At 39.4% G+C, this 23,985-nt stretch overlaps 2 protein-coding genes across 2 annotated transcripts; both read right to left on the bottom strand.

Moving 5' to 3' along the window:
• Positions 1-19,329: 19,329 nt before the first annotated feature.
• LOC138878403 (uncharacterized) lies at positions 19,330-19,989 on the bottom strand. The gene is made up of 2 exons (XM_070158080.1): positions 19,769-19,989; positions 19,330-19,660 (listed from the first exon to the last, which is right to left on the bottom strand). Exons 1-2 carry the CDS (start codon positions 19,987-19,989, stop codon positions 19,330-19,332), a joined length of 552 nt encoding a protein of 183 aa, XP_070014181.1.
• A 2,252-nt stretch (positions 19,990-22,241) lies between these two features.
• Positions 22,242-23,378, bottom strand: LOC138878402 (uncharacterized). Its single transcript, XM_070158079.1, has one exon. It carries the CDS (start codon positions 23,376-23,378, stop codon positions 22,242-22,244), a length of 1,137 nt encoding a protein of 378 aa, XP_070014180.1.
• Positions 23,379-23,985: the final 607 nt, after the last annotated feature.

Below are 23,985 nucleotides of genomic sequence, written 5' to 3'. Positions count from 1 at the left end.
TCGACTATACTAATTGTAATACATATAATCGAAACCAATGATCAGAAATCCAAAAGTATCAGCATGTGATTCAAATTGTACTGACATAAACCAAGTTGTACTGGGGACTAATTAATCGATCAAATTTAAATTCAGCTGATTGCACAGCTTACAAACACACACAAAAATGAAGAAGGGCTTGACCAAACACAGAAACCTTGGGCAAAATGGACGGGGCAGTCAGAATTCACAGCAAATCAACTACAGACCTTTAACTATAACAAAACACATGAACTGATAAAGTAAAAATACCTGGGGGTCTTGGAAAAAGAATCAGGAAATCCTAACTCGGATTTGAATCGACCTTTATTGGGGTTGGACGGGCTTTAATCGAAGTGTTCTCCACTGAGAACACTTCGATTAAGGTCCATTAGACCCTAATTGTCTGGTTAAAATGAACACCGACCGGACATCAAGATTTCTAGGGTTCCTAAAGGCAAATTTGGGATTTATGCTTCCCTGGTTAGATTCGGACCAAACCAAGCCTGGTTTGGTCACGAGGGAGGTCCGGGGAGTGTCTGGTACGAATATGGTGTGGTTTGGTGTAGGTCATAGTTCGACTCGAATCTTCAAATGAAGATTCGAGAAACTAGGGACTGATTCGAAGCAAAAGGATAGCAGATCCATGTTCAGGACAGTGAGGTGGTCCTAGGGTGTTCAGGAGGTGGTCACCAGCGTCCATGCCGCCGGCTTTACGGTGAAGGTGTATAGGGGCGGCTAGGGTTTGGAACGGAGGTTTGTGTTTGGGACGATGGAAAATGGGGGGGGGGGTTCGGATGGGGGGCTGGGTAAAGGGTTAGGCTTATATATGTAATGGGCAATAAGATCCTGGCCGTTGGATGAATCGAGATTGATGGCCAGGATCTCTCACTTAATACGGAATGACACCGTTCGGCCTCGGTTGGGGGGTCAGTTCGAACTGGTTCCTGGGTCGGGTTTGGAAACGGGTTACTGACAGGGATCTTGGGCCGTTGGATTGGATTGGTTGGAACGGCTGAGATGAGCCGTCCTTGAAACGACGTAGTCTTGGTATTGAACTACGTCGTTTTGATGACCTGCGGATGGGCCTTGGGCTGGCTGACTTGGGCTGCTTCTGGGCCTCAAAAAATTTTAAAATAAATAGGCCCAGTCCGATTTCTTAAATAATTTTCACTCTTTTATTTTGTTTTCTAATTTTAAAATACAACAAAACTAAAATGAATTTGAAATACCCATTAATCAATACTTAACACAATTATTCACACACATAAAAAAAAACTTTTAAATGGTTAAATTACAACCTAGAAATGCATACATATTTTTTGTAAATTTTCTTTTAATGACCGAATTGTGGTTTAATTACCATGACACACATATTTTGTATTTTGTTTGATAACATTGAATAATAATAAAAAAAAGAACATGGATAGAACCACAGATGACCAACAACACATGTTATGTAAAGTCGAATATTTGTACAGCGCGGTCATTTGTCACTATTTTTGCTTTTTTTTTCTTCTTTTGGAGTGATTGTTCGTGAAGAAAAAATCACGTGCTTACACCACATATGAACGATTTTGTTCTAGCAAAAAAGATACTCAGAGCTGGATATTTTTGGATGACCATGGAAAGGGATTGCATCAGGTACATCCAGAAATGTCACGAATGCCAGGTACATGCAGACATGATAAAGGTACCACCAAATGAGCTCAATGCAACAAGTGCACCTTGGCCTTTTTTGCCTGGGGAATGGATGTTATCGGTCCAATCGAGCCCACCGCTTCTAACGGGAACCGGTTCATTTTAGTGGCTATCGACTATTTCACAAAATGGGTAGAGGCTGCATCTTACAAAGCTGTGACCAAGAAAGTCGTCGCAAATTTTGTCAAGCATCGTATTGTTTGCCGATTCAGGGTTCTTGAGTCCATTATCACTGATAATGCCGCCAATCTCAATAGTGATCTGATGATGGCCATTTGTGAAACCTTCAAAATCAAGCACAAAAACTCTACAACATATATTCATCAAATGAATGGAGTTGTGGAAGCAACCAACAAGAAAATCAAGAAGATACTAAGGAAGATGGTAGAAAATCACACATAATGGCATGAGAAGTTACCCTTTTCCCTATTGGGGTACCGCACTACGGTCCGCACATCAACTGGGGCGACTTCCTATTTACTGGTTTATGTTACCGAAGCTATCATTCCAGTCGAGGTAGAAATTCCTTCTTTAAGGATCATACAAGAAACCGAACTCAGTGATGCAGAATGGATAAGGAGCCGCTATAAGCAACTAGCCCTCATAGACGGAAAAAGAATGAATGCAATATGTCACGGTTAGCTTTATCAGAATAGAATGTCTAGATCTTTCAACAAAAGGGTCGGACCAAGACAATTCTCACCGGGACAACTGGTGCTGAAGCGGATCGTCCCACATCAGGATGAAGCCAAAGGGAAAATTTCACCCAACTGGCAAGGTCCTTACATGGTTCACCAGGTGCTAACAGGAGGATCACTCATATTCACAAAAATGGACGGAGAAGTTTGGCCAAAACTCATCAATTCAGATGCAGTCAAGAAATACTATACTTTGATTGTTTTCATTCATTCATCTGATGTAACTGAACTACGTTTGACCTGATTCCCATTTAAGAGGGGATACGTAGGCAGCCCTGTGGGTTTGGTCACATCTTAATAAAATGTTCATTTCCTAGAACCAAAAACTGGGGAAGAATTTTGAGGAGGACCCTTAAAATTCCGAAACAAGTCCAACCGACGCCATCATATGCCAAAAAGTCAGAAATTGTTTAAGTAACTGGGGCAGAATTTTTAGAGGGATTCTTAAAATTCTAGAGTAGATCCAACAAATTTTGTTCCATGCAGAACGATTGAAAGATCAAACTGGGGTAGAATTTTGAGGAGGAGTGCAAGGAAGCCGCAATGTCTCTAAAAGTGTTACAGTCATTAGTTCGTCTAATTTACTTGATATTATATACCACTATGTTTTCTAAAATAACTCTTTTTCATCAATAAGTGCATATTTTCGAAAACTTTATTTTTATGGCCGCCAGGTGTTACTCAGGGTAACTCAAACACGACCTCCAGAACAGAACAAAGCAAAGCAAGCAGACAAGGGCACGAACCAACCTCCCCTTACAAAACTCACGATTTTTCTTTGGATGCGGGCATATTGAACATAACAGGAGTATTCGCAAATATACACATATCAAAGTCATTATCCTCATAACAATCAGGCCATCAGACACAAATATATCTCCAGCTAAGAAATATTCTACTCCTATTTTCTACTTGTTCACTGCATAAGGCAAAGCATTGCCTTCTCTTTGCATGAGAATAAGCCCTGTCTCAAATCTCGCATGAGGCTAAGCCCTGCCTCCACATTTGCATAAGGCTAAGCATTCCCTTCTCTTTACATGAGACTAAGACCTGTCTCAAATCTTGCATGAGGCTAAGCCCTGCCTCCATATCTACATGAGGCTAAGCATTGCCTTCTCTTTGCATGAGACTAATATCGATTTCAACCCTTGCGTGAGGCTAAGACATGCCTCTATATTTGCATGAGACTAAGCATTGACCCTCTTTCTTGCATGAGGCTAAGCCCTTCCTCCACATTTGCATAAGGCTAAGCATTGCCTTCTCTTTGCATGAGACTAAGCCCTGCCTCCATATTTGCATAAGGCTAAGCATTGCCTTCTCTTTGCATGAGACTAAGCCTCGTCTCGAATCTCGAATGAGGCTAAGCCCTGACTCCATATTTGTATAAGGCCAAACATTGCTTTCTCTTTGTACGAGACTAAGCATTGTCTCCCTTTCTTACATGAGGCTAAGCCCTGCTTCCATATTTGCATAAGGCTAAGCACAGCCTTCTCGTGAGACTAAGCTTTGTCTCCCTCTACATAAGTGTTGCTCTATTCTAAACTTTTCATTATATTCTTCTCTCGGGGCTAAGCTCTACCCCCAAACTCTGCACAAGACTAAGCTATGTCTTTTTATCACCTTTGGTACCATGTCTCTGCACTTCATGGGCTGATGAATAGCCAACTTGTCCAAATGCGTCATAGTTCGAAGGCATCATCCTTATAGCTTGAAGACACTATGTCATGGCATGAGGATCTCTCAATACTGAACATCATTATTCAAAGGCGTCATGGTTCAGAGGCACCATTCTCATGGCCCGAGAACATCATTTCATGGCATGAGAATCCCTTATCTCATGATTCATGGCCCAGGAGGTCATGGTCTAAGGACGTCATCCTCTCTACCCAAAGACAACCTTCATGGTCCAAAGGGAATTTGCATCATGTTTAAATCATTGCAGTAACCTATATACTTGCATGCATTGTGTTTAAGTTTTGAAGGAAATCCAGGAGGTAACCGTTCTTCAAACAGGAGCAACCTTCGCTCCGGTTTCCGCTCGTACCGCTTATACTCTGCCATTTAACCGATTCCCATCAACTACCCCCGGTTACTCTGTGACTATTCAGATATCTTCCCTATGATACATCCGTTACGATTCAGATTTGCCGTCATAACTCCTATAAAGACATCCAACACTATCCTTCCCAAAAGAACCCATTCTAAAACACACGATTACCCCTATAACAATTCCATCGGTTTCAGTCAATGTTGGGTCCAGAACTACACGTGGCCTGATTCTTGTAAAACCAGGGATATGTAAGCAGCTCAAAGACCAGGGTGCGGCCTATATTTTTTAAAACACCCCATTCGATCAAAATCGGTCATTATTTCTTTACCCATCAACTCTTTCATCCTTCCCTGGTAAAGAGGGGAAGCTATTGTTACCAAATTTTTTCCTCATATATTTTTAAAATACATATATACTTTCAAAATAGTGCATGAGCATCAACTAGTATTTATCCATATTTTTTTGTAATTTTAAAAGGACTCTAATTAATTTATCTTGCATTTTATTATCCAAATAATTACTAATTGCATCATAAATAATTTAATGATGATTTATTACTTGATTTTTTATCATTTATATTTATATTATGCTTTAATCATTTTATGCATAATTATATTTGTATCATTAAGCTATAATTGCAATAAAGTTGCAATAATAGACCGTATATTATTTACACGAAAAATGATATTTTGTATTTTTACAATATTAAGTAATTATTTTAAATCATTTTTATGCATAAAAATCATTTTTATCATTTATTAACTATTTTTTACAAATTATTTTATCAATTAATTGGGTATTTAATAAATAGTCTCTTTTAATTTGGTTTAATTTCGGACCTGGCCCAACATACTACCCTTGCCCAAATAAATAACCCTGATCCATAACCCATAGCCCAACATCCTATTGACCCTCCCAACCCCATATCAAATGTTGGTCGATGATCTCAGAGATCAACAGTCTAGGATGTTATTTCCTTTTTTAATTAATCCCTAACCCCCCAAACCCTAGTCACTTCCTATAACCCGCCGCCCTTGTTTCCCTTCCCTCATGTCTTCTCTCTCAAACTCTTGCCTAACCCTAGCCACCGTCACCTGACCCATTAAATGCATGGGGTTTCCCATCAATCTTAGGACCTATCCGGTCACCTACCTCTACTGGTTGTTTGATTTCTTTGTTGTTTGATGGAATCTCAAGAAGATTTGAACAAGACTTGGTCCAAACCTTTCATTTTCTCGATGAATCTGCATGTGCTCATCTCTATGTTTATGAATATTGTTACCTTCATGTTTATTGTTTAAACCTCTGGTTCCAAACCAGATTTTTTCTCACCTTTGTCATTTTTTAAAAACCCTAGTCACTTTCTACTTGAGTATGTTCAGATCTCTATAGATTTTGAGTTTATCTGATATTTCTCTTTAAACATTTTCTGTTTTTCTTGTTATTAATCGATTTTAGCTTTTCTCTAAAGCTAGGGTTTCATCTTTACGTTTTTGCAATATTTTTCTAAAGAGTTTGAGTGTTTTAACTCCAGTTCTCTTTGTTTGTTCGACTAGTTTTCATATCTATGTTCTAATCCCTAGGGTTCTAATCATTTCACTGTTTGTTCTAATATTTGCTTGTTATTCTTTGGCCCTATCAATTAATAGAGATTAACTGATTTTATTTGCCTAATTAGGGTTCGAAATTATATTTTCTACTGAAATTGGTATTTCTCTGCGATTTTACTTGTTTTCCTTATTTGTGACTCATAATTGGTACTACTTGCCTTAATTAGGTTACTAGCCTTATTTCTAAAATTTGATTGTTTTAACCGGCCCATGAATGGTCTTTGATTTATTTAGTTACCTTATTAAACCTCAAACTTGGATGTTAATTGATTCTCCCTAATTTAAGAGGTCTTTCCCGGATCCTTCTGTGTTAATTGATTGGATCTAGCCCTAATTAACCGGTTAATTTATTTGCATGCGTTATTTATGAACTCTTAACTTTCTTTGCCTTATGTGTTTTACTTTGCTGAATGCTATATAAACCTCCCCATTCTGATTTTTTAGAGCACACGAAACACACACGGAAAGATACAGAAAGAAACACCTACACACATATAAACTCTTACTCACACACTCATAATTGTATATCTTTCTATTACTTCTATTTGCTATTATGTCTAGCCGGCTGAAAGCCAAGGCTAGACTCTTGGATTCCACTGGTCTTCACCTTCCTTTTTTCTACCTCTTAACTGGTATGCCTCAATTTCTGTTATAATGCTCTCGTCTATATGCTATGTAGTAAGTTCATTATGAATTTCAACATGCTTCTGTTTGCTTTATGTTCATGTTTATTGCTCTCTTTACTAGCATGCCTTTATTCCTGTTAACTTATCCTGTTCTACATGTTATTATGATTAGTTTACCTTAGCATGTCTATGTTTAGTCCATGACACTTATTACTTATTTCTGAAAATAGCATGTTTAAATCCTATTACTCCACCCTGTTCTGTATGGCTGTTTGGCTAGTCATTTTAATTTCAGCATGTTTTCCTCTGCTTAATACATGTCTGCATGATTCCACGTAGTGATAACCAGTAAATCGAGTTAACTCCAGCAATGTGAACTTTGTTTTGATTACCTGGTCCCTATTCAAAAGTTGTTTAGGGATTATGAATGTGTGTGGTCAGTTCTGTCTATGATTCAAGTATTCCTGTTTTGTTGTGATTGTTTAATTATTTATATCTATATGTGAACCAATCTGCTGGAATATGGTTCTGTTTTGTTTCTGTTCATTTCTAAAAAGTCAAACTGCTTTCTTTCTGAAATTGTCCCCTACCCTTATACACTATTTTAAAACTTCTCCTCTTAGTCATCTAGGGTCCTACCACCCAGTGTGAGCATTGTCTAGGGTCTACGAGAGTCCTCCGAACTCTGACACACTGGGGCTGACCCTTTAAACTCTTTACAAAACTGTTTCTTTGAAAAGGTTCTGGTGTGAGCATTGCCCGAGGTCCCTGAGGCCCTTAGGAACTTTGATACACCAGAAGCCCATTTGTGTGTTATGAACTACCTGTGGACATCAAACTTGCTTGAAGGCCCGACTTCTAGGTTGGCATTTGGGCCTGCAAAGGCTCCCTATAGTATAATAATTTTTTTGAGTAATTTATTCATAATGGTCTGTAATAATGTAATAATTCTTGTAAAAAACAGATATGGGGTTATTAGTAAAAGGTGGTGTGGGATTTTTATATATCTTTGTTGGATTTAGGTAGAAATCATGCCTATAGGTTGTTGTGGCAATTCTTTATGCCATTAGAAACTATGCCTATAGGACTTATCTCGTTATTTGTAATCCCGAGTTATCACTTTGCATCCGAGAAATCCTGCTTCTAGTCAATTTTATCAATTCTGCACCAAGAACCATATTTTTCAAACCCTATGTGTGCATTAGAGATCATGTCTCTAGGATCTTCTTTATTGAACTCGCTTTGCAATTGGTTAACGCCTTTACCCGCTTAGATATCATGCTTATAGAAAATAAGCATAAAAATAGTTTCAACACTTAGATATTACGATTATTGGAAATATATATAAAATCAGTCTTGACACTTAGACATCATGCCTATAAGAAGTAAGTGTAAAAGATCAGTTTATGTGTTTAGATATCATGATTATAGTTAGTTTCAGTACTTAGAAATCATGCCTATAGGATCTAAAAAAGATGAAATCTATTTGTTAAAATCAATTACTAGTTTATAAACTGTAGTCGTTAATTAATAGTTTTAGGATTCTGCTCTGGTCCTTACTCAGGCAAGCCTGTAGGGTAATTAAGAATTCTGGGTCTATAAAAAACTGTGATTTCTTGATGCTTGAAACACGCCCAGATTCAGAATGTTAACAAAAACCAGTAGGCAAACTGATAGATACTGCTGCCTGCTTTCATAAAGCCGTTATGTATTTTGTTCATGCTCATCTAGATATCCTGCCTATAGGATCCTAAACTATAAAACTTTGTTTGTTTGAATTGCGTGCATTGGTTGGCTATTTGTGGAGGTTAACATGAGCTCCTTTATTTTTTCCTTACATGATAGTCCTATCTGAATTTTGTTTGTCGCTTAGTTTTCTCATTTTTAAGCAATATAGGTGAGTCTAGATCTATCCAAAATAGAAGTCCTAAACATCTCCAGGACTATAGGTAAGGAACGGGTAGTGCACGCATAAGGTACGCATTAGAAGCTATTAGAACGCTTAGGTAACAACTAAAAGATAGTAACGGGATAGTAAAGGAGATGATGACCTGTGCGCTAATGCTATGCGTAACACCCCAACTTGGGGTAAGTTACCAAGTATTGCATGGAAAATATCCTATAGGCTAAACAACGTAGGACCCATATAATTCTTGTTTTAAAGTAATTGTCTATTTATTTTAAATTGTTTAAACTTTCCTTTAAAGAAAAATTTGCTTAGTTGAGTTTGGCTGGGACCCATCGTTGTGGACCTTGAGGGGTGCCTAATACCTTCCCCTCGAGGTAATTTCGAGCCCTTACCCAATCTCTAGTGATGTAAACTGGTTTCATGAGTTAATTGTTCTAGGTGCCCTAACGCACCTTAATCTTTTAGGTGGCGACTCTTCAAATCTCTTACCCAATTCCAAAAGGAAAGGAGTTGTCCCAAAATGTCGAAATTCAGATTCCGCGAGGAAAAAGGGGGCACGAAGATAAACAATGACAAGGATATCCCAGATGTATTTCATTAGGTAAGGCAGGCTATGTGTGTCCCTGATTTTCTTGATCTATTCCCCCTGCCTGTGGTACATCTTGCTCAGGTTCCAGATGACCTGGTTCTTGTCCCTACTCTGAAATAGCCTGTGGAAGTCCTTGGTTTGTTTGTTCCTCATTCTTATAGGCTGTTCCAAATTCCCCATCATCAGCAACCTGCATACCTTTCTCAACCAAATGGTTAGATTCATAAAAAATCACATTTATACTTCCTTCAACACACTTAGTTCTTTCATTACGTACCTTATAAGTTTTACATATGGAGAGTAAACAAAAAAGACATCCTCATAACTTTTAGCATCAAACTTCCCTAGAGCCTTTTTCATTATTATGCACAAAACATGTCACGACCCAAAATTCCGCCTTAGGTGTCATGATGACACCTAGTTTGTTTTTCGTGTATATGTTTATACCTTTACCTTAAGATTTGTTTTTCATACTTATAGATCTTGTGTGACTTGTTTTTATTGACCTGTCCTTGATCTCTTTCTCAATTGTTGTTGTGATGCCCTTGTCTTCTACTTGTTTAACTTGCAAATACCATGCCTATTGCCTGTTGCTAGAATCACACTCATGTCATAACTATTTGGTTACACCTTAGTACAAGCCTTTTTTCAATGTTAGTCATTCATGCCTCTACTTGTTAACTTGTAAAGATCATGTGTTTTCCTTCTTATTTGTTATACCTGCATTTAGGCCTTTATCATGCTAGATAGTTGAAGTTGATATTCCTTGTTTCCAATTGCTGTCATCATTCACGTGTTTTCCGCCTAGTCTTTTACTGTTTCCCATATAATTATCCTTGTTCATTATTGCTACTTGCGTGTTTCCTACATTGTGATTCCTGTTATCGGTATTTCTATCATCTGGTTGGTTCTGTTATACGTATATTGGGTAAGGATGAGAAAAAAGCATGAAGGGTGTTGTTGTGCAATTGACTTGATATCTGAGTACATTCCTCATGCTATGAAAGTTAGGAATTGACTATTGTGGTTTATTGGTTTCATTCTAAGGAAAGGATTGGTCGAGGTATTTGAAGATGCCAAATTGTGATCTCTGTTAATACTCAGTTATTGTTTTGCGTATCCGTTTCATGTATTCTTCTTGATTATATTATGATATAGTTTTATTGCTGATTCACAGTGCAGGTTTTATCAGTACGTATCTTTTAACTAAAAAGCCTCGTCACTACATCGACGAGGTTAGATAAGATACTTACCAGTACATAGGGTCGGTTGTACTGATACTACACTTCTACACATTGCGTGCAGATTTCTGAAGCAGAGCTGCTGGTGATGTCGGGTGCTGACTTTAAAGATGTTTGTGCTTTTTCGGATATAGCTGCCACTTGTCCTTGATAGCTTAGGTGTTGCTAATCTGTGTATGTAACTTTCAAACAGAACGTGTAATTATTTGTATCAGTTTTGAAATTCCATATCTTAGAAGCTCGTTATTCGTACTACCAGTTCTTAGGTCAATTTGTAAATGTTCATATAATTCCTTATTATTTTCCTATAATCTCTTTTGGATTGTATTTTCTGTTAGTTGGCTTACCTAGTGTATCGAGTTAGGTGCCATCATGACTAGTGGTTTTGGGGTCGTTACAGTTTTTTTCTTTTTCCAAATGTTATTCATGACAACTCGTATGCATGCTCGAAGCAAGATATTGACTAGTTAGACTGTGTCAAATTAGTTTGAGTTCATGTATCGACGTTCAACCAACAAATTTAAAAAGAAGGGAAGGGCAACTAATTAGAGGAAAAAAGGAAAGGAAAACTCAGGTTAGTGAGTTAATTAGCAGAAAATCGCCTGATAGATATGAGTTACCTTATCAAAAAATGAACGTTGAAACTTCACTAATGCCCAGAAGCATTACGAATCACGATATCATTTTAACATGACAAGTAAAGAGTTTTACTTGTATGCCCACGATTAAGTTATTTATGTTATAAAATAAAGATTATAAAGTAGATTAACCAAATGCAAGTATAGAGAGACTAATGTATTATTCAATTTCAAATTCATGTACATGATGAACTGAAATCTCATCTATTTGTAGAAGAAAGGAAGTTGCTGTATAAGCTGCTTGTAAGTTGCTAGTGCAAGCTGCTGTATAAGTTGCTTGTAAGCTCCTGCCTCAAGTTGCTATGTAAGCTTCTTGTAAGATGTTGTTTGTCCAGCTGTAGATAATCTTCTACAGGTGGTAATATTTATTCACAATGGAGTACCAAAATTTTAAGCTTCTTCTGGAGGCTTATTTCTAATAGAGTACTAAATAGATAACATATTAACGATGGAGTCCAATATGGATAAGCTTCTTCAGGAAGCTAATTTACAACAGAGTACAAAATGGACATTCACAATATAATATATTAATTTATAACACAACCCTTGGATCATTAAAATCTTACTAGGAAAAAAATCCCATGAGAAAAAAATTATAGTGAAGAAAAAAGAGTACATATATTTAGTAATACGCATTACTAGCTGCCTCATTAAAAACCTTATAAGAAAAACTCTGTGGGAACAATAGTTTGCATTTTCAAACACAGGCCTAGGATGGGTGACAACACAATTGCGAGGAAATGATTCGCATTTGTGAACTGGATTGGACCGCTTTTGCGATTATCTTGGTCGCATTTGCGACCCTTGGAAACTTAGGAAAACTTCACATGTGCAAAGCTTTGGGCGCATTTGCAATGGGAGCAGACTTTATAATTGCAAAGTCAATGTTGCATTGGGAACTTCCCTTTTTGCTACCAAGTGCTGCAATTGCGAGGGATCACAATTGCAAATCAGTGTCATAATTGTGACATCTGTGCCTGAATATAGGGTATGAAAATTGAGATTTTAGTATCATTCTCTCATTTTAGAATCCTAAACTTGGTAGGAGGCGATTTGGAGAGGGAATTTTCACCTATAATCCTTGGGTAAGTGATTTTGATCTATTTCAATTATATTACACGATTATACATGAGGTTTACATGAGAATCGAAGAGAAATTTTGGGGAATTTTGTCTATATTTTGAAAAATAAAAATTTGAGATTTGAGAGTTGAATTGGACGCGGATTTTGAAACAAACTACATATATAGACTCATGGGGTTATGGGTAATCAAGATCTACCATTGGACTTGGGTTTTGGCTAGGCGTCCCGGGGTTGAATCTTGTTGACTTTTTCCAATTTCGTCAAAAATCGAATCGTTTTCACTCGTGTGTAGGTTCTAAAGCTTATTTTTAATTATTTGAACTATATTTGGCTAGATTTGAATTGTTTGGAGGCTAATTCTAAAGGAAAAACCTTTATTGAGTGTTGATTTGATTGCAGAAAGAGGTAACTGTCGTGTCTAATCTTGACTTGAGAGAATGGCAAGAGTGGTCGATGCAGATTTTACCCGAGGGGTCGGGATCGATTTCCACAAAGAGATAATTTTGGTTTGGAATTAGGTTTATATATAATCTAGCAATGTGCGATGTTGTTAATTGCACTTCCAATCATGCTTTATTTTGGTTACTATTCTACTTTTAACACTAATGAAGAATGAAAATAAGCTAAGTATTCTATGTTTATAAGGGTTTCCTTAATTGGTAAAAAGGCACTAGGTAAATGACTTACACCTAGGTGAGTATCTAACGGGGTCTAAAACTTAGGGCAGACTTGTTATAATTGGGATCATGATATCACCATTGCACATAATTACTCACTCTATACCTCTCGGTAGTTTGATTCACTTTGGCCTAATTGGCTTTCTCAAGCCCAATTGGGTGTTTAAATAATGCAAGCAAAATTGGCTCAAGTCGGGTATTACTATCTCTAGGTTTAACCCTTTAATTGGGGTTATCAATCTCTTGAATACACCCCAATTCCTTGTTAGCTTGAATTTCCTAGACTTAGTCTCTCTTTCTCAAGAAGAGCCTAAGTCAACAAGGGACAAATCAATGTTTGCCACCACCCACCAATTAAAGCATGAATCAAGCTAAAATCCTTAACCCATAAACATTTAAACCCTAAAATTGAAGATGCATTAAATACATACACTAGGGTTGAGTCACAACCCTAGATAATGGGTTTAGATACTCATAATCAAAGAAGAAATCAAAGAGGGAGATGAAATATAAGCCATAAAAAGTAATTACAAGAGTAAATGATTAATTGCTAAAGATGTTCTAAAATTACTCTAAAAAGCAAAAAGCGGTTGTTCACGTGCTCCACAAAAAAACAGATACCCTAAATATCTGAAAAAGAACTATTTATATACAGCTAAATTTTTCGAAAAAAATTGCCCCTACGGAGATTTCGCTGACAGCGAAAAACAGGTCACCTCAGCGCTAGGACTTCCGCGGCCACGCAAAAGTAAGTGTGGACCATGGTTCTTCTCTTCTTAGCTAGATATGAACTTGAGTCCGCTGGGAGCGGATAATCACCCGCCTCAATGCTCCTTCAACCGCGGCCGCGAAATATGTTCGCAGACCGCTCCTTTCAATTTGAGCTCCAAACTATAGTCCTCTGATTCTTAATTTCGCTGAGGGCAAGAATTAGACCGCGGCCGCGTCGGATGATGCTGCTGTCGCGCAATGTCACTGCGGGCAGTAGTGACTGTTAAGCTCAAAAATTACTCTCTGAACCTTACTACCGTTGAGAGCATGGTTAAGACGGTGGACCCTCCGTGTCTGCTTCTATTTCTTCGTTGTCAGCGCCTTTGACTCAGCATTGAACTTGTGTAGGTTTTACTCTTTTATGAGCTGGTTATGACTTTCTTGTCCCTCTTTTAGCATACACTGCAAACAAGCACAATAAGTTAGCTTTCGGGAATACTTGTACACACTTTTAATCCAAAACCTAAGTAAAAAGGAGCATATAATAGGTTAGAATCCCTAGTTATCAACTCCCCCAAACTTAAGCTTTTGCTTGTCCTCAAGCAAACAAAGTAATTCCTACCTCCTCAAGATAAAAGAAAGGAAAATTTCAGTTGTCTTAAAGTAACCTCATCAAGCATCAATTGGGACTAACAATTACCCTCAACTCAAATGCATTATTAACAATACACAACATTTTTAGCACCATGGCTTTAGGGAGACACAAAAGCATCAAGAGTTGACTCAACTCATCAAAGAAACTCTTTCTACTATATTGGTAATTGTGGAACCCAAACTCATACTCTTCGACACTCCATATGCAAACCTCACTTTTAGATTGTAGCACTCAGAACGAGGATTGTGGAAAATACACTCATCTTTCTCAAAGGAAGGTTACTAGTCCGGCTCTAAGTACCATAAGCTTACCCCTTAAGTGAGTCACCACTAATTTAAGCTCACTCAACTCAAGATTATATAGGGCTTTTGCGGGAATGTAATAAAGGCTTTTGGTTCAAGGTAGGATATATTGGTCTATGAAGGTTTCATCTTTCCTTAAGCACTTCATTATCTTCATTTTGGCTCATATTTTCTTGACTCTTTGAGTCATTTACTTCTACCTTAGGGGCTAAAGAGACACACTATTACTCTTTTTTGTTCATGTCAGTCCTTTTTCCCTTTCTAGTCTTTCCAAGCCTTTCATCTGTGCTTTTATTGAATCCCTTCATTTCTTCTACATTGTTCACTTTCTTTTTGACTTTTTGTCTTTTCTTTCTTTTTCTTTTGCCTTCCCCTTTCTTCCTTTTGTACCTTTTATTTCTTTTGCATTGCTCATCTCTTCCCCCAAACTTATACTTTTGCCAATTTGTGCTAAGGAAAGATCGGTTTCCAAGAGAGGATCATTTAGAACGGATAAAGGCTTGTATCATGTCTTTTGATAGAACAAGGGCTATGGTTCAACGAGGTTGACTAGGGATATCATTTTTGGTGGGCAATGGATGTTTTCAAGTCTCAATTTGGATCAAGGAGAGCCTATAATCACTTCTCAAGTCGAGTGACACTTAGGATTTCGCATAGACAAACATTCAGGGCATGTTCTAGACTTATTGGCATGGGACTTGGATTTGCAAATAAAAACCTCACCTCACAAGCTATTGGATTGCTAAAGAGACAGAGTCGAGGGCCCACAACAACCTTAGCTAAAATTTGAGTAATACAAATGGTCCCTAAAAACCCACTTGATGATTGTTTAGTCAGCACAAGGGTCTAAAGGTCACAACTATCACCATCCTTTACACATCAATTTGTTTTTAACCATAATATCAAAGGTAAATGTGTTAGGCCCAAATGAAGCTTTGCTTGAGGCACTATTATTCACTAGCTACTATTTACACAAAACAAAAAGAAAACAGACTCAAACCCTTAAGAAGGTTGTCATACCATCCATCATCGGGGAAGAGCCACTTGGTTCACACAAACTCCACCTTTAGAAAGAACTATGGCATTAAGAAAACCAAAGGCTTATTGATTAGGAGGACTTTCAAAAATAAGAAGCTACAAACTGAAAAAGAAGCTACTAAATGAAATTAGAAGCTATGCTATTAAGGAAAATTGCAAATGAAATTATGGAGTAAAATACGGAAAGTAAACTAAATCTGTACAATAGGGGATTGAGACGAATATACATAAGAGGGAATGAATATATACATGCAAAGTTACTTTATATACATACCGAAATTGAAAAGTAACAAAAAGGCAAAATAAAATGGTAAAGTTATATACATACAAAAAGTGCAAAATAACAATAAAGAAAAATCAGTATCATAATTACAATCCAATTATCAAATCATCAAAATAGGACTACACCCCCCCCCCAAATAAAAACTAGCATTGCCCTCAATGCTAATAACAAAAAATAAGATCTAAGAGGGGTTAGAGAGTAAAGAAAACTCCTTATGGGTCCTCTGTCTGCATGAGGTCCTATGGCTGGGTCCCTAGGTCACCTCCCTCGGGGTCTTGTGGCTGGCCTGAGGCACCTCCCTCAAGGTACTCCAGCTCAATCTCCAAGTCATCAGCATAGGGAATCAGTCGTCTCCTCCTAGGCTCTCCCTCAACCTCCTACTCCGGTAACTGTTCTGCCTAAGCTGCTGGGATTGGGTCCTCTAATAGTAGCTCCAATGGTATGTTGCTAGCTGATTTCATCTTTTCCACCTTTCCTCTCAACAGCTTCACTAACTCCTTTGAGGCCCATGTCCTTTTCATCTTCTTCGTCTGCTTGCTCAACTCCTTAATTAATTTTCCTTGAACTACCAGATCATTCATGATGATCTTCTGGTTGTCCACGAGCTTTTTCTGGTTGTCTAAAAGCTCCTTGAGAGATTCCTTCACTAAAGCTGGCACCTAGAGCTTGATGCTGTTGCCTGCATCCAGTTGTTGATGCTGGAGAGAGTCTAGTTCAACCTATGTACAGTCAAAGGGTATGCTGACCAGAAGGGCACTGAGGAAGGCATGGAAGCCGATGGTCCGGGGGAAGGATCTGGTATGGCAGTGGGAGGCTCAGAATCAGTGACTACCATTGCTGGCTCTTCAAACTGGCCAGTAGAAGTAGTAGCTTTGCCCTTTGATTTGGGGTTGCTTGGGCCCTTAAGGCTGTACCATGAGAACGGCCTCTTGGGTTTCACCTTGACCACTCTGGTGATCACCCTGGACATGATATTTCCGATATTGATTGGAAACCCCACAACTATAATTGCCCGGGAAATCGTCATGTCACTATCATGAGTTGTGGGGTCCAATCTGCTGCACACAAATGTCTCCCAACCCTTCACCTCAAAGTTCAGGGTGTTCGTGTAGATAGGGACCCCCGCTATCATCCAAGCTAGAGTAGTACCCGGGAGAGCAAGTATTGATGCCAACCATGGGCGGGCCACCTCAACCATGGACACTTCTCTAAGTACAATGACTCATCTTCATCATTGAATCCGATATAGCCGTTCAGTGTCTTCCCATCAAACCTAACCTTTAAGTTCCGCACCTTAGTCACAAATGTGCCTTTTTTGATGTGGGAGACATTGGCATAGAATTCCTTGACTAGGTGCTCATTAGCATCCGGAAGCCCACTTGTGAAGTGTTTCCACACCACTCTTTCATCAAAGTTCTGCTTCACATTGGGGTTGTGGGGCAGAAGATCCCGCACTATAAATTGACGCTAATGTATGAGTGACTTGTGAGGCCACCACTCCCTAAATTTGTGGTAGTCCTGCTCAATGACAAACCTCTTTTGCCACACCACCGGGTTTCTTGTCCTTTCTAAACCTTTAGTCTGGGTATCACCCCTTCTCCCATCATCTGGTGTCTCAGCATCTACATCAATATGCTCTAGTCTATGTAGGGGAGGCTGTAAGAGAGGCTGATGCTGAGGACTCTCTACTCTCCACTGAGCCATCAGGCGACTTAGAAGAAGCAGGAGAAGCTGGGGGTGTAGGCACGTCTCTCAGTCAAAATCTCCCTGGGAAGTCTGATACATGAGTGGGCGCAGATTCACCCTCTGAGGCCTCCCGGGAAGGAACATAATCACTCCCCTCGGAGTGGGATGCATCTCTATCTGCAGCTCTAATATCTTTCCGCATTTTCCCAATATATTGCCAGACTACTAAGGTTAACTTGATTTGTCCTCGTCCCCTACCCTGGGAGGACTCTGCTTTCCCCTTTTGTTTCTCACTGCCACCTCTAGATTTAACCATTGTCTATATACATAATTAGTGGAAGATTGTTACTACTGGTACTGAAAGACGCAGTGAAGAAAAGCATATGAACAATTGACAGTGTTGAAAAAACTTTCAGACCCGCTGACAACGGATAAAGAAGGGCGGTCGCAAAATGAATATCGCTGAGAGCAGAAAATGGGCCGTGACCGCGGAGGCATGGGGATCAGACTACCCATCCTCTAATTCTATAGACCCACTGAGCACAGAATGTTGGGCATAGACGCAGAAGTTGCACCGCTTTCCGCAGAAAAACAACCGCGGTCACGGACCCATTTTTGCACTTCTCTGAACATAGCACCGCTGACCCCGAAAAATGCAACACAGTCACGTTAAGCTGGCCGCTGTCAGTGGAATTTTCCACCGGTGACCACGGTATTCAAACCATTCCAACTCGAAATTTTTACATGAACGCTGACCGCGGAAATCAAAACTGGGCAATCCTAGGGTTTCACTTTTTTCTAGGCATTAACGGGTATTATGAACATTTGCTAATCTCTACTAGGCACCACTAATCACTAACCCATTAACCCTAACTAATTGTAGCATTAAATACTAAAACTCATGAACCCTAGTTAAAATTAAAAGAAAAGAGAAAGAAGAAATAAAAACTAACAAATAAAAGAAAGACAAGTACAGAACAATTATGAAATGAAATTACCAGTTGTGCAATGAGTGATGAGAATGGACTTCTAATTTGATAATTGGATGGATTAGGGCTTAGATGAACAGTAAAAATTATGCTTGAGAAGTTAAAGATCGAAAATGGTAAAAGGTATCACGACCTTCTATTTATAAAAAGTACCCTGGGACCCACAAAGCTCACATGGCGCGGCCGCAAAATTTCACCGCGGTCCACGTTTTTGACTTACAGAAGAGCTGCTTGTTTAAATTTCTGCTGGGAGCGGAAAATGTGGCGTGACCGCGAAATTTCACCGCGGTCCGCGCTTTTGACTTATAGAAGAGCTGCTTGTTTAAATTCACTGCTGACCGCGAAAAATCCACCCCGGATGCGGATGAAACTTTAGAGAAGTCTCATTTTAGACTTTTCAAGTCCGCGTCTTCTACCAATTTATGCCTCCGCGAACTGGCCTCTGCTGACCACGAAAAATAGAGTGTTGTCAGCGGTCGAACTATAGACTGTGCCACATTTTTCCAACTTTGTCCTGCACTGCATCAAACATTCCTACACATATCTCACAACCAGTTAGTCCAAAATAAATCCTACACTAAGAAGAAAATCAAAAAAAAGAAAAACACATGGGTTGCCTCCCAAGAAGCGCCTGATTTAACGTCGCGGCACGATGCAGGTTACCATCAATCATTTGAGATATATCATTGCCACCAAGTAATTGTCATCAAACTTTCCAAGATAGTGCTTCACTCTGTGCCCATTAACTTTGAAAATTTCACCATTTTTGTTTTTCAAATCAAGAGCACCAAACGGAGTTACATGCACCACCTCAAAAGGACCATTTCATTTTGACTTGAGCCTTACAGGAAACAGTCGTAACCGGGAATTGAATAAGAGAACCAAGTCACCTTCCTTGAATTCCTTTCTACGGTCATACTTTTCATGTAAGTACTTCATCTTGTCCGTATACAAGGACGAGCTAGAATAGGTATGAAATCGGAACTCATCAAGCTCATTGAGTTGCTCTACCCGGAGATTTGCTGCAACATCCCATTCAAGATTTAACTTTTTCAAAGCCCATATGGCCTTGTGCTCTAACTCAACCGGAATATTGTAGGCTTTCCCAAATACCAGCCGGTACGGAGACATACCAATTGGAGTCTTGTAAGCAGTCCTGTAAGACCACAAAGCATCATCCAGTTTCTTTGACCAGTCAGTCCTATTTGCATTGACAGTCTTTGACAATATGCTCTTTATCTCCCTGTTGGAGACCTCAACTTGCCCACTAGCCTGAGGATGGTAAGGGGTTGAAACCTTGTGATTAACACCATACTTTGCAAGCAAAGTGTCAAATGCCCTATTGCAGAAATAAGAACCCCTATCACTGATGATTACTCTAGGAGTGCGAAACCGAGTAAAGATATTCTTCTTGAGAAAAGTCACCACACTTTGGGCCTTGTTGTTGGGTAAAGAACGGCCACCAAAATATACGTTTTGCCACATGAACTCACAAAAGATCCCATGAAGTCAATGCCCCATACATCAAATATGTCAACCTCAAGAATAGGCTAATAAAAACCATAGCTAAGCACCTTTGAAGCTGTTCTCTCTCCACCATGATGACCACCGTAGGGAGAGGAATGACAAGCATCAAGAATACTCATTTGCTCCTCTTCCAAAACACATATCCGGATCACACCATCATTGCAAATTTTGAACAAATAAGGCTCATCCTAGTAGTAGTCCAAGCTATCCCATTTAAGCATCTTTATTTGGTTAGAAGAGAGCTCACCCGTGATAATGCCGGTCACAAGAAAGTTGGCAACATCAGCGAACCAAGGCATGCTATTCACATATATGAAGAGGAGTTGCTCATCAGGGAATGAATCATTAATTTTGAGGCCATCACGGGGCCTCCCCTCCTCCTCCAAGCGGGACAAGTGGTCTGCCACTTGGTTTTTACACCCTTTTCAATCAACAATCTCAAGGTCAAACTCTTGAAGCAATAGAACCCATCTCATCAACTGAGCCTTCAAATCCTTCTTTGTCATCAAGTAGCGGAGTGCTACATGGTCAGTATGAACTATCACCTTGGCACCCATGAGATAAGGCCTAAACTTCTCCATTGCAAACACAATTGCTAGAAACTCTTTTTTTGTCACCGTGTAATTTACCTGAGCATCATTCATTTTTTGCTTGCATAATACACTGGATGAAACATCTTGTTTACTCTTTGACCCAAGACCACTCCTACCGCAACATTACTTGCATCACACATGAGCTCAAAAGGTAAGCTCCAATTGGGTGCGGTAATAATGGGATTGGCTGTCAGTTTGTACTTGAGAAGTTCAAAAGCCTTCATGCATTAATCATTAAACACAAACTTTGCATCTTTTTCTAATAACATGCACAAAGGATTCACTACCTTAGAAAAGTCTTTGATGAATCTTCGTTAGAACCCCGCATGCCCAAGAAAACTTCTAACACCTTTGACGGAAGTAGGAGGAGGAAGCTTAGAAATCACTTCAATCTTCGCCTTGTCCACCTCAATACCGTTCTTTGAGATCTTATGGTCGAGGACAATTCCCTCCTCGACTATAAAGTGGCATTTTTCCCAGTTAAGCAATAGATTGGTCTCCTCACATCGGGCCAACACTTTGTCAAGATTACCCAAACATTCTTCAAAAGAGTCACCCACAACACTGAAATCATGAATGAACACTTCCAAAAAGTCCTCCACCATGTCAGTAAATATGGCCATTATACACCGCTGAAAGGTAGCCGGTGCATTACACAAACCAAATGGCATCCTAGAAAATGCAAAGGTGCCATACGGACATGTGAAGGTGGTTTTCTCCGGATCTTTTGGAGCAATCATAATCTGGTTGTAACCTGAGTACCCATCCAAAAAGCAGTAGAAGGCACGCCCAGCAAGTCTATCCAGCATTTGGTCAAGAAAGGGAAATGGAAAATGATCTTTACGGGTCACTTTATTCAGCTTTTGGTAGTCCATGCACACCCTCCAACCGGTGACAACCCTGGTGGGAATCAACTCATTCTGCTCATTGATGACCACAGTCATACCACCTTTCTTCGGCACACATTGCACCGGTAAAGTCCAAGAACTATCTGAGATGGGGTACATAACCCCTATATCTAGCCACTTGATCACCTCCTCTTTGACAACCTCTTGCATAGCCTCGTTCAACCTCCTTTGATGTTCCACGGAGGGCTTGGAATCATCTTCAAGTATAATCTTGTGCATGCAAAAAACGGGGCTTATTCCCCTAATATCGGCTAGAGTCCATCCAATTTCCTTCTTCATTCTTTGGAGCACCTCTAGTGTGGTATCTACTTGCACGTTAGTAAGATAAGAAGAAAGAATAATAGGTGAAGTTGAACTGGGGCCCAAGAATTCATACCTGATGTGTGAAGGCAAAGGCTTCAACTCCAAAACAGGAGGTTCCTTAATTGAGGGCTTTGTTGGCGGAGTCTTTCTATTCTCAAGATCCAAAGAAAGCTTACGGGGCTCATAAGAATAAGAACACATTTTGTGCAAAGCGTTGATACACTCCACCCTACCTTCATTGTCATTCACATCAAGGTTCAACAATACCGCTTCTAAAGGATCCTCCACATTGATCATGGCACTAGTATCATCAACTATCACCTTCGTGACAAAATCCACAAAAGATCAAACTTTAGTACTATTCGGCTGCCTCATAGATTTGCACACATGAAAGATAACGTTTTTGTCACCTACCCGGAAGGTGAGCTCCCTTTGCTTCCACATAAACCAATGCCTTACTTGTTGCAATGAAAGGTCTTCCCAATATTATTGGCACCTTGTAGTCGACTTCGCAGTCCAAAATCACAAAATCAGTAGGCAAAATAAACTTGTCCACTCGGACAATAACATCATCAATGATACAGAGCGGCCTCTTCATTGTTCTATCGGCCATTTGCAATCTCATTGAAATAGCTCTCGGTTGACAAATACCCAAAGTTTTGAACACGAAGTAAGGCATCAAATTTATACTTGCTCCCAAATCACACAATGCCATTGCAAAATACGCACTCCCAATGGTACATGGAATAGTGAAAGCGTCAGGATCTTCAAGCTTTGGAGCTATCGAGTATACAATTGCACTTACTTGATGAGTCATTTTGATGGTCTCACAATCCATAGATCTCTTTTTAGTCACCAATTCTTTCATAAACTTAGCATAACCCGACATTTGCTCAAGAGCTTCCACCAAAGGAATATTGATCGACAAGCTTTTCATCATCTCAATAAACTTCTTAAATTGATTTTCATTATTTTGCTTCACAAGTCTTTGAGGGTAAGGTGGAGGAGGTGTTGGCAATGGAGCCTTAGCCTTTGGCACTACCGTTTCTGGCATGTCTATCACTTGTTCCCTAGACGAGTTTACGTCATTTTGAGTCTCCACCTCATTATCATGAATATCAATTCTCACTTCGGCATTCAAATTCTCTTCACTCACTTGTTCATCAACTATTGGAACATCATCATCTTGCACTTCAAACTCATCACCCACAACTTCCTTTTGCTTGGAGGTATTCACTTCACCACCTCTACTGCTTCTTATTATCACTGCCATTGCATGCCCGCTATTGTTCCCACCCTTCACTTTTACTACCGTATTACTAGGTAGAGCCCTCTTAGGGTGAGTGTTCAAAGATTGCGAAATCTGGCCAAGCTGAACCTCCAAGTTTTGGAATGAAGTATTATGGGATGCCAACTGGGCATCAGAGTTGGTGTTCTTTTTCATCATTTGCTCAAACATTATCTCGATACTTCCCATCTCATTGTTTGACGAGCTAGGACCTTGGGACAGAAATGGAGGCGGGTTGTTTGGTTGTTGATACATCGGAGGTCTTTGAAAGCCTTGCCCCCGATTCCCTTGATTGCCATTATTCCAACCCTCTTACTTGTTGTTTCCTCCCCAGTTGTTGTTGTTGCCACTCCAGTTGCCCTATTTATTCTAGTTGCCCCAATTTTAATTGTTCTTCCCCCAGTTACTATTTCCCTGTTGGTTTTGATTTCCCCCAGTTTCCTTGGGATCTCCACTTTTGTTGTTGGTTAGGAGCATTTCCCCTATGTCCTTAGTAATTGTTCACGTATTGGACTTCTTCACTTTGCTCATCATACCCATCATCTTGGTTGAAACCACTGCTACCTTGCTTATATTGATCCAGATTTCTTTGACTTTGTTGACCTCTTTGTCGCCTCTTGTTGACCAACATGTTTACACTTTCCATAGCATTTACTTGTCTCGGCACTTGAACTTACTACAAATGAGCTTTTGCCAACTGGTTCATTATTGTAGTTAACTCTGCTATTGCCTGGCCATGGTCGTGGAGCTCTTTGTGCAGGTGAATGATAGTGGGATCACCCTGTGGCACATTAGCTCGACTTTGCCAAACTAAGGAACTATCTTCCATCTCATCCAATATCTAACATGCCTCAGCATAGGG

Source organism: Nicotiana sylvestris, chromosome 9 (assembly GCF_000393655.2).
Source record: "Nicotiana sylvestris chromosome 9, ASM39365v2, whole genome shotgun sequence".
In the NCBI taxonomy this organism is placed as follows: Eukaryota; Viridiplantae; Streptophyta; class Magnoliopsida; order Solanales; family Solanaceae; genus Nicotiana; species Nicotiana sylvestris.
The sequence above is the reverse complement of the archived record's forward strand: the minus strand, read 5'-3'. Positions and strand labels throughout refer to the sequence as shown.

Bases quoted from the DNA above. Each gene is read 5' to 3' on its own strand.
- LOC138878403 (XM_070158080.1), bottom strand. From the start codon at position 19,989: ATGTGGCAAAACGTATATTTTGGTGGCCGTTCTTTACCCAACAACAAG. The intron at 19,661-19,768 runs GCAAGTTGAGGT...GTGGTCTTACAG, and splicing joins TACCATCCTCAGGCTAGTGG to GACTGCTTACAAGACTCCAA.
- LOC138878402 (XM_070158079.1), bottom strand. From the start codon at position 23,378: ATGTATCAACAACCAAACAACCCGCCTCCATTTCTGTCCCAAGGTCCT.